General features: G+C 35.2%; 1 protein-coding gene across 1 annotated transcript; it reads left to right on the plus strand.

Annotated features, from left to right (window-relative positions):
• The first annotated feature begins 6634 nt into the window (after nt 1-6634).
• LOC107470770 (leucine-rich repeat receptor-like serine/threonine-protein kinase SKM1) lies at nt 6635-10895 on the plus strand. Its single transcript, XM_016090191.3, has 3 exons — nt 6635-6767; nt 7004-9726; nt 10208-10895. Exons 2-3 carry the CDS (start codon nt 7104-7106, stop codon nt 10582-10584), a joined length of 3000 nt encoding a protein of 999 aa, XP_015945677.1. The 5' UTR covers nt 6635-6767; nt 7004-7103; the 3' UTR covers nt 10585-10895.
• Nucleotides 10896-11487: the final 592 nt, after the last annotated feature.

The raw sequence follows: 11487 nt of genomic DNA on the forward strand, positions 1-11487 counted from the left end.
AATACTAGAACTACTTCTGTTTAATGATAGTAGTGTAATTCAAGTTCACGTAATGAGCCACATTAAATCCAGTAATCCACGTTGAAAAAGAAAACTGAAACACATGATTGACGATCAGATTGTTTAAACAATTATATATACAACAACGTTGGCCAGATGAAATAGAAAACAGATCTTGTTATGATTGGTTTCACTGATCATTTCCAACATTACAAATCTTCAAGACACAAAGTCATTTGATTTGCATGCATGGATGTAATGTCCCTCAGTGTCTATTGTTTTGGCTATACTTAATAGGCTTATGGTGATATCTTTTCCAAACATACATGGTCAACCTCCTAAATAAATACATGTGCATCCAAATTGGTTTACAAAGTAGATCAATCTTCATAATTAATCTTGATCTCAATTAATGCATTCCAATCTTTCTAATAAAAGCAAAAAGCGGCTCCTCCATCTCCGCAAAATTGTCTGTATCATTTTTGTTCATATCAGATTATATATTGGAATAAACGCACATCAAATAAGAATTAGACATATTTATTGATTAGGTGGTTATAACCCCATCTAATTATACTTATAAATTAAAATTTAAATCCAAAAAATAAACGTGGCTTATTTTCAGTTAGAGAAAATCTTGCTAATAATAACTCACTCAACAATAAATTTAAATGATGGCCGAAAGTTCAGGTCGATATCTCAATCTCTCTGAAGATACGCTACTGATCACTTTAAATAATATTATATTTATCTACTCTTATTAACTTGAACGTTGGAGTGCCTTTGCAGGTGTTTGCCATTGCCTTTCCTCTTGAAGCTGACATATACCTCTTTCACTTCAAGCAAAGGCAAGCTCAATCCTTAAAGAGGACGAGTTATACATCAAATTCAGCTTACTATGTAGAAATATTTGGCACGCACCTACCGTGGGGCCGAATTTACTTAATCCCACTATATATCATCTTTTCAGTTCTACTACCTACCCTCTTTTATAGGTTTTAATCAATGGCAAAAAAACACAACAATCTGCCTCCTCAACTCCCTACTATAGTCGAACTATTAGTGATTAAGAAATCACTAAAAGCAAAAATCCAAAGGTTAATTGAACCTTTGAACCAAAACAAACAAAACGATGAGGAGGAACCAAAGAAGTTCTGGTAATAATGTCAACGGTGACGATCAAACTTTGGAAATAACGATCGTAGTAATAGTCACTCCAAATCCATTAATAAAGAAAAAAAATTCTACCAAATACTCTGGTAACATTATCTAATGGTACACAATTGTTTCAGTACCAATTTCTTTTAATTAAAAATTTTAAATTAGTACAATTGTGCAAATATTTGATCAAATAAATTGATTTCATTATTTCTGATATATAACCAAGAGTCAAATCATATATGAATCTAAGCTAACTCACAATGAATCTCTCTCGTAGTTGTTTACATTACTATTGCTATAATTAGTACCTTGCCTTGGTTATTTGGTGTTAATCCATGTTATTTTATTCAAAGTTATTTTTACATTTTCTTCAATTATCTTCTTCCAGGAATAGAAGATTCAGTTTTAGCTTTAACTGACAAATTTAAAACATGTATTTACAATACAAAACAAAAAATCTCAAAATTAAAAGGCAATTGAGAAACAAATAATCTTAACATATCAAATTGACAAGTCTTATCTGGTAATTGAGAGACAAATAATTTTACCATTCTTTTAATTTTCAATACGGCATGGCCTCTAATAAGGTACACACTAACTTATATACTTGAATTGTTTTACTTTTACATATCTTACTATCTCATATACCAACCTTGGACACGTTATATTTCATCATAAATTATCAGTCGGTATTTCATTTTTGACTGACTTTCTTTAAGTATATCTGGTACTATTGTTTCTATCATACATTTCTGCGCCAAATTTTATATATAGAACAATACAATTACACCGACTAAAAGAAATTCAGATAGTGCTATAGACCATCTCATTCAAACAACCCCAACAATAGTACTGTCATGCGGACTATAACTCAGACAATTTGCAGTTTCTAACAGTTCAACTATAAAATCAATGTATTAAACTAGTCTAAAGGTGCATTACAAATAAGTCCATAAGTTAAAACACGATAACGATCTCTTATTTCATCAATAATCTTTATTCTTCTACTTTCAATCTTTTATATTATATTCAGTTATCATTATTCTTAATTGATCTATAAATATCTTATATACAATCAACCAAAGTTACTGTCACAAATCTTCAAAATCAAATATATTCAGTTTACCAAATCTCCAAATGAGATATACTTTCCTATATAACACTCAAGTTACCGAATTATCTGCAACCAATTGTTCTTATACTGGAACGGACCTACAAATCGAAAGGTCAAGTTCCAACAGAAAATTACAATTCAATCAATACTAAGTCAAACTGTTCAAGCTTATCCAAGAGATATCTTGATCCAATATTCAAACTCAATTCTCTTTACCGAATTATAATTCAACTTTCCAACAAATCGCGACTCTTACTCTTTATTATCTGATAAGCAATTTCAGATACTATCCACAAACAAATATTCCAGCAATCTAAACAAATATCTACAAATGACTATTGATCTAGTACTTGATTAGTACCAATATTCAAACCACAACAAGGGGCTCAATTAACTAATCAAAACTAAACTATACTTCGGTTTTTAAATCCATAAATTACTAAACTATCTATCACTTTAAATAAATTGACATCTATAAGTCGACATCGTTTCGAACAACCTGACACCTATGAGTCGGAATAATTTCAAAACAAATCAATCTATAATAAGTTGGTACAACATCAATGTATATCGGCATCGTCCATACTATATCCATTCCCAAACAGACCTATTATGTCGGTCCACCAATTTGTCAAACAACTCGGCAACAACCTACACTACCTATTTGACCTATCAAAAACGATCCTCTTCAATTACTACTAGTCATACTTATTCAATCTTACCATTTCAACACATATCAATTAGCTTATCCTATATCATATGTATAGTTATCTATAGATTTTCACCTAACTAGATCAATGTTTCACTTCATTATATTTCTTATCAATATTTTTATTCCTTACAAGTCAAACACAATTTCTTGATCAAACTATTCCAAAACATCAAATGAACAATTATCATGTAAATCATACTACCTCTAAGTAATAATCTCACAATACTCAAACATCATCTTCAGTAAATCTATCAACAAATCAAAGCAAAAGCATAAGGTAAACACCCAATAACATTATGTAGCCAGCTCATCAAAACAACCAAATTCATATTACAAAGTTTAACAAAATAAAACATAAATCTACAAGCATTGTTCAAGTAAAACATACAATTCCAATCCTTTCAAACTACTAAGGGGAGATCATATTATCATATCTACTCTCCTGCTCTACATCATCATCATCAATAAGTTTTTTCATTAAGCACCACCTTATATGGGTCCATCATAGAAAAATCAACTGTTGATGCAACAAACTTGGCCTGCTTAGAGGCTCTGTCAAATCCTTCAGCCATCATTTGATATCCATAACTTTCTTTACCCTCTTCGCCGGTTGTTTTTTTTTTTAAAGCCAATTCAGCAATCCTAACCTCCAACTTAGGGTTCTTAGTTTCAAAGAGTTTCTTTCTTTCTTCCAAAACTCCAACTTTATTCTTTATTTTTTTTCAACTCCTCATCCTTCAAAACAAGATCCTTGAGAGCATTCTGCAAACACAAATTTACCTATATAATCAGTTAAAGCCTCTCTATCAGATTCATATTCCAATCATTTGGCCACCGATAACAATCTATGAGAAGATATTCCCTCAATCAGAAAAGTCACAATTATCTCTTCCTTACTACCCATATAATCCATTCCTAAGATTTGCTTTGGTTGCGGATCCCATTATAACAAAAATCTTTCAATCAACATTTCATCTACATAAAAGGGAAAGCTATTCTCCGTTGATGTAACCTTCAAAAACATCTCATTGAATCCTTTGAATAAGGATTTAAAGGCGCAAAACATTGCTCGACCAGGACTCTCACTAAGAGTTACCCAACCCCCTTCACTCTTTTTAACTGAAACAGAGCAAAAAATACCTCCAGTAAAGTTTTTACTTTCAAAAAATCTATCAAAATCTCAAATCCTCGAACAAACACCCATGTATTTGGGTGTAGTTAAGATGGAGTACACATCAATTGAATAAGCACACCATACTCAAACTGATGAAGAAAACTTCATATTAACTAAGACAAATGAATACATGAAGAAAAACTCAAAACCCTCTCCTCTATGGAACACACGATCCAAAGTTGTGCATGGAAAAAATTCAATCTTTATATTTAAGCTTTCGCTAACCCAACAAGCTGTCCCCAAATACACCACACTATCATTACCATTAAATACTGAACAACCGACAACGCTTCTTCACCAAATCAGACATTCAACTAAACAGGTCATTCATATCCCATATGAACTCCTCCTTAATTATGATATCTTTATCATCTTTCTTCTTCCTTTTCTCATTCTCATTTACCATCCCCATCTTTTCAAATCAGAGGCTACTACACAAGGCCCACACACGCTATAGAAGAAGACAAAGTAAGAACAATAAAATAGACTAATCTCTATTCTCCATCCCTAAATCACAAGACTCAAACAAACACAGCAAATGACTTCACATACTGTCTGTGTTCTATTTCAAAAGAAGACCTAACCCACGTTTTATCCATCCTTTACCAAAGTTAAGTGATCAACAATGACTATTACAAACTCTTTACTTTCAAATTCCATCAACACCATTCATTCAAATTTCACCTTCATCAAAACTGGTCATTATACCCTTAGTAAACAAAAAAGTAACTGCAGGTCATAATTACTTCTATCACCTCATTTACTACCTATATTCAATATTCTTCTATTTCGTTTACTTCATACCAATTCATTATTATTCATTCCATTTACTCAAAATAAATCGGCAATTATAAGTCGAATTCAATCCAAAGAACTAGACGGTTATACATCGGAATAACTCCAGTCAAAATTTTTATTTATAAGCCAGACCCATTCTAAGCAACCAAATACCTACACGTCGGCATAACCACAATCAAATTTGTATCTATAAGTCGAACCAGTCAAAAATTAAGCCGCTACATACCAACATCATTCTCTTTCAAGAAATATTCTATTCTTCATGCCATCAAATCAAATTTGGGGGCTTATCCTTATTATTTAACCATTATTCTTAATTATTGTCAAATTTCTTTTACTCTACTATTCACGTAAAGCCATTTCCAAGCATGACTATCACTTTTCAACATACAACAAGTTGAGTTTGGGAGCTACTATTATTACTATCACTATTCTAAATTATAATTACTATTCCGAATTACAAATACTATTCCGAACTATTATTACAATTACTATTCCGAACTATCATTACAATCACTATTCCGATCTATATTTATTATCATCATTCCAATTTATAGCATCACAAAAACTCATAAACTCAACTCGTCGTATTAAAAAAATCACAGGTTAAGCTTGGAGGCTGTGATTCGGTAGTTATAATCCGGTCCAACTATGCCTATAAATCGGATCCGAATCCAATAACAAATGTGGCTTATCTTCAATTAAAGAGAATCTCGCTAATAACAACCTACTCAATAACAAACTCAAATGATGGCCGAAAGATCAGGCTAATATCTCAACCTCTTTGAAAATGATTACATTCTATAAATACCAAACTCTAAATATGTAAAAAGTATGCTACTTACTTTGAGTAATATTATACTCATTTTCTATTTTTACTAATTTGAATGTTGGAGTGTCTTTATAGGTGTCTGTCATCGTTGTTCCTCTTAAAGTCGACGCATACCTTTTTTACTTTAAACGAAAGCAAGCTCAATCTCTGAATAGGACGAGTTATATATCAAGCTCGGTTTACTACGCACGAACACTTCTTATAAACAAAAAGACGGTAGAAATTAGCCAAAATTAATTTAAAGTTATTTTATTTTATATTTTTTAATTATTATTAAAATAAATACATAATATTATTAAATATAATAACTGTACAATTATAAATATTATATATGATAAATTAAATAAAATATTTTTAAATTATTATTTTTTAAAAATTATTCAAATTAATTTAGTCATTATTGGAAAGACAGATAATTATAGAACCAGGATTATGCTATCATGAGACGAAATTCTGCGTAAAAGATGGATCTTTGATCTTCATGGGAGATCCCATGCCATATACTAATACTAGTAATATTATAACTAAAATTAGTCAAACACAATAATCCTAAAATTCTTTGTCACTTTCGCAAGGGGTCAGTGAGTGAGTCAGTCAAAAAGGATCATTTTAGTAACAATCCGACAAAATCAGAGCCCTCTATTTTTTGCCTTTTTTATTTTATTTTTTTCGCAAGTGTCCCTGGTTCCCTTTCAACCGTTTGTGTGTGTTCAAACACCAATTTCAAAGTAAGTCAAGGATGGCAAATTCGTAATTATATCCTAATTCAATGCCAAAAAGAAATCCTCCACAAACCCTTTCCATCTATTTAAGCACGCACACATCTCTCTCTCTCACGTCCACCTTATTCTCCTTCAAATAGTACTGTTTGTGATCAAAGAATAATCTTGATCCTTTCAGTCCAAGTTCTTCAATTATTCTTCTCCATCATCAGCAATTTAAACAACCAACTGTCCACAATAATTATGGTCTTTAGGTTCGTAATTATACCCTGTCATTACTTTGTATTAAGCAATTTCTCTCTTTTATGTGCATGCATGTTCCTCAATTACGATCAAAACTGAGTGTATTAAATTAATGGTAGCTAGACCTAGCTAGCTACTAGAAGTACTCAAGTAGTTAATTCATCAGTCTCTTATGTAACTAATTCAAAAGTTGCATAATATTTTAATGGACCTATATAGATTGAAGTTTGATTATTATTTTTTACAGCTTGGGATCCGAGGAGTTCAATAATCCATCAACAAGCAACAACACAGAAAACTGAGAATTATTTAAAAAGACACACACAGAACAGACCCTTGTCAAAGACATGCCCAGAGTGATGATGTGGTTCAGGTTCTTGTTCTTGCTAATTCTTCTCAACTTGCTGAACTTATCACATGGCAAAGAAACTGAAAGTCAACAAGACCTTGAGCTTCTCTTATCGTTCAAAGCTTCAATCCACGACGATCCACTTCACTCTCTCAGTAACTGGCTCCCAACCATTTCTTTATGCAACTGGAACGGCATCACTTGCAACAAGAACATATCTGATGTCATAGTCGTCACCACCCTTTCCCTCGCCGGTAAAAACATCTCCGGCGAGGCTTCTTCCTCCGTTTTCCACCTTCCAAACCTCACATCACTCGACCTCTCCAACAACCAGCTTACGAAGCTCCTATACTTGGATCAACCTCCTCCATTTCTCTCCCCAATTCGTTACCTCAACCTCAGCAACAACAATCTAACCGGCCCTCCCCCTCGCTCCTTGTTCTCCGCCTCCTTTTCTCTCCTAGAGACTCTTGACCTCTCCAACAACATGTTCTCCGGCGAGATCCCTCCCCAAATTGGCCTCTTCTCATCCCTAACCTACCTTGACATTGGAGGCAACCTTCTCGGCGGACACATTCCGAGTTCCATAACTCAGTTGAAAAATCTACAGTACTTCACCCTCGCTTCGAACCAGTTAGTCGGCGAAATCCCGAAAGACATTCGAGCCATGAAGAATTTGAAGTGGATTTACTTCGGTTACAACAATCTCTCTGGTGAAATTCCCAGTGCCATTGGTGAGTTAACTTCATTGAACCACCTCGATCTTGTGTATAACAACCTCACCGGAGAGATTCCTGAATCCATCGGAAGCTTAACGAATCTCGAGTACATCTTCCTCTACCAGAACAAATTCAACGGTCCGATTCCTCGTTCAATCTTCAACCTCAAGAAGCTTGTATCTCTTGACCTCAGCGATAACTCTCTCTCCGGCGAGATTCCGGAACTCGTGATGAATCTTCAAAGGCTTGAGATTCTTCATTTGTTTTCGAACAATTTCTCAGGGAAGATTCCCAACGGTTTGGAATCTTTGCCGCGGCTTCAGGTGCTTCAGCTGTGGTCAAACTCGTTGACCGGGGAGATTCCGTCGGAACTTGGGAAGCGTAACAACCTAACGGTTTTGGATCTCTCTTCTAACAACCTCACGGGGAAGGTTCCAGAAACTCTGTGCAATTCCGGGACGCTTTACAAGCTCATCCTCTTCTCTAACAAATTAGAAGGCCGAATCCCGAGAAGCTTGAGCACATGCAAAACGCTGCGTAGAGTGCGTCTCCAGAATAACAAGCTCTCTGGGAATTTGCCTGAGGAATTCACCAACCTCACTCAGGTCTACTTCTTGGATATCTCCGGCAACCAACTTTCTGGAAGAATCGATGATAGACAATGGAGCATGCCATCTCTTCAAATGCTTAATCTGGCTAACAATTTCTTCTCCGGCGAGATTCCGAGCTCGTTCGGGAGCAAGAAATTGGAAGATTTAGACTTATCAGAGAATCGATTCGCTGGTGAAATTCCTCGTGGAATCTTCGGGAATTCGGAGGATTTGGTGCAGTTGAAGCTCGGAAACAACAATCTTTATGGTACTATTCCTGAAGAACTCTGTTCATGCAAGAAGCTTGTGGCGTTAGACCTTAGTCATAACAATCTCAACGGTCAAATTCCGATGAAGCTTGCGGAGATGCCAGTTTTAGGGCTTCTTGATTTGTCGGAGAACCAATTCTCCGGCGAGATTCCGCAGAATTTGGGGAAAGTGGAATCTCTTGTTCAGGTTAACGTATCTCACAACCGTTTCCATGGAAGTTTACCTTCCACAGGAGCGTTCCTCGCCATCAACGCTAGTGCAGTCGCAGGGAACGATCTTTGTGACCGCGAAAGTGAAGCTTCTAACGGTTTGCCACCATGCAAGGGTTCTCAGAACCAGACATGGCTGTTCTTAGTGCTATGTTTACTCTTTGGATTGGTTGCGATTGCCGTTGCAGCTTTTCTGGTAATTTTGGTGCGAAGAAGGAAAAGCATGCAGATGAGAAGAGTGGAGAATAACGAAGATGGCGGCACGTGGGAGATGCAGTTTTTCGATGCGAAAGCTTCGAGAACGATAAATATGGAAGACGTTGTTGCTTGTTCAAGAGAAGGGAAAGTGGTTTCGAAAGGAAGGAACTGGGTTTCGTACGAAGGAAAATGCATGGGAAGCGAAAACGACATGCGTTTTGTGGTGAAGGAAATCACTGATGCAACGACTCTTCCGCTTAGATTCTGGGAAGATACGGTGAAGTTTGAGAAGAAGGTTCGGCACGGTAACATTGTAAAGCTTGTTGCCACGTGTCACTCAGGGAAGAAGGGGTTCTTGGTTTACGAGAGTGTGGAGGGAGAGAGCAGTCTCGCCGAGATTGTGAGCGGTTTGAGTTGGCAACGGAGGTGGAAGGTTGCGGTGGGGATCGCGAAGGCGCTTAAGTTCTTGCATTGTGAGTGTTGCTCTACGGTCTGGGATCTCACCGACGAGGTGCTGTCGCCGGAGATTGTTTTGGTGGACGGAAAAGGTGTCACTCGCCTTAAGCTCAGCCCTCCTGGCATGGCGCCTTTGGATGTCAAGGGTTTCATGATCACTTCCCCTTACGTTGCACCAGGTACAAATTTACCATCTTGCCCCCTTTTCATTTTTTAACTAACATACTGGTGGAATATTGTTCCTAGCTAGTTGCATAGTATCTCAAACTAGAGAATTATAAACTAAGCGTGACATAATCAAAAGTGAATATATGTCTATAAACTATCATTTCTCATATTTTTAACAGGATGGAATTAGGAACATAATGATGTACATGGATCCAATTCAAAAAATCTTAAAAGTGTTTCACTTGTAAAATAAGCAATTATTAATCAAATGATTTTACACACGAAATTAATGTTTTTTTTTAATTTATAAGTGATGGTGCATGCAGCACTACTAGCTAGTTCGTGCTATTATATAACCCAGGTAGCTATTTCGTGCGCATATTGATAATTGATATAAATACAAAATGTCATCATGAAGCATATGCCTAATAAAGTAATGTATATAAGTGTCTAATCAGTCTCATGAATCATGTTTGTTTTACACACATTCAGAGGCAAGGAATAATAATAGTGGAGATGCTACAGAGAAGAGTGAAATATATGGATTCGGAGTTATGCTGATTGAATTATTGACTGGAAGAGCCACTACGGACATTGAATCAGGGAATGGAAATGTGGTGCACCAGCATCAGAGCGTTGTAGAGTGGGCCCGATACTGTTACTCTGACTGTCATCTTGACACGTGGATAGATCCCGTGATCAAGGGTGGAGATGAGTCAACCAAATATCATAACGACATCGTTGAGGCCATGAACCTTGCCTTGCACTGCACCGCCACTGATCCTAAGGCCAGACCAAGCGCAAGAGAAGTTCTTAAGGCTCTAGAAGCTATTCACACCACCAACACACAATTATTTTGCTCAACATGAGAATTTTAATTACAATTCGGGCACTGATGATCATGACTTTCCTAATTTTCTGTTTTCTTTCTTTTTCTTTTATATATATTGGATTTTTTTTCCCTCTTTTGTTCAAGTTTTTTAGTTTATATATATATAGCAGGATGATAAGTAATAAGTTGTTGATGATCAAGGGATTGCTAGAGAAAAATATTTATGTATGTATGCTTGATATTTTATTTTATAATTCTATGGGGTATGCTTGACATACTGCTAATGAGTGTAAAAGTAAGAGTAAATGTAAATAAATTATTGATGAATGGCATTAATATTATATATGAGATCGATGCAACCGATTTAATTTATATATTTATTATAATTTGAACATAGAATTTTATTTGGCCAATAGTCCCTAGCTACTAATATATTGCCGCTTTTATAACCCAAATAGCTGGAAATGTTTTTCTATATTATGCCTAAAAATAGCATTTGGCTCTATATTTTTCTTGAATAGCTTTCTCAAATTCTCGAGGTTTGTACAAAGGTAGGGTTCATTTTAGTATACGTAATTTAATATTTTAATTAAAGTATGAAATCATTATAGTTAGAAATGTTAGATATATAATCAATAATCAATTTAAGTTTTTTGGATTAGTAATTTCATGAGATAATATCATAATGCTTTTTCATTTTCCTTTTCTTTGTAAAAAGACATCTGAGACACTAGAAATACTTGTAACGCTCCACGGTTTTCAGAGATGGCAACGGCGTTGCGAGTTTCTGCCGATGCCTTCATTTTCTTCTAAGATTTTTTCATCTCCTTCTGAGAATTTTTCATCCTTTGGAGTGTTTTCTGGAGGTTTTTTAATGAACAAAAGAGTGATGATTAGATACAAATCGATCAACGAATACAGAGAATCGAATAAGATAGAG

Source organism: Arachis duranensis, chromosome 10 (assembly GCF_000817695.3).
Source record: "Arachis duranensis cultivar V14167 chromosome 10, aradu.V14167.gnm2.J7QH, whole genome shotgun sequence".
Lineage (NCBI taxonomy): Eukaryota > Viridiplantae > Streptophyta > Magnoliopsida > Fabales > Fabaceae > Arachis > Arachis duranensis.

Coding starts and splice junctions, on each gene's coding strand:
- LOC107470770 (XM_016090191.3), top strand. CDS start 7,104: ATGCCCAGAGTGATGATGTGGTTCAGGTTCTTGTTCTTGCTAATTCTT. Junction 9,727..10,207: donor TTCCCCTTACGTTGCACCAG/GTACAAATTTAC, acceptor ACACACATTCAG/AGGCAAGGAATAATAATAGT.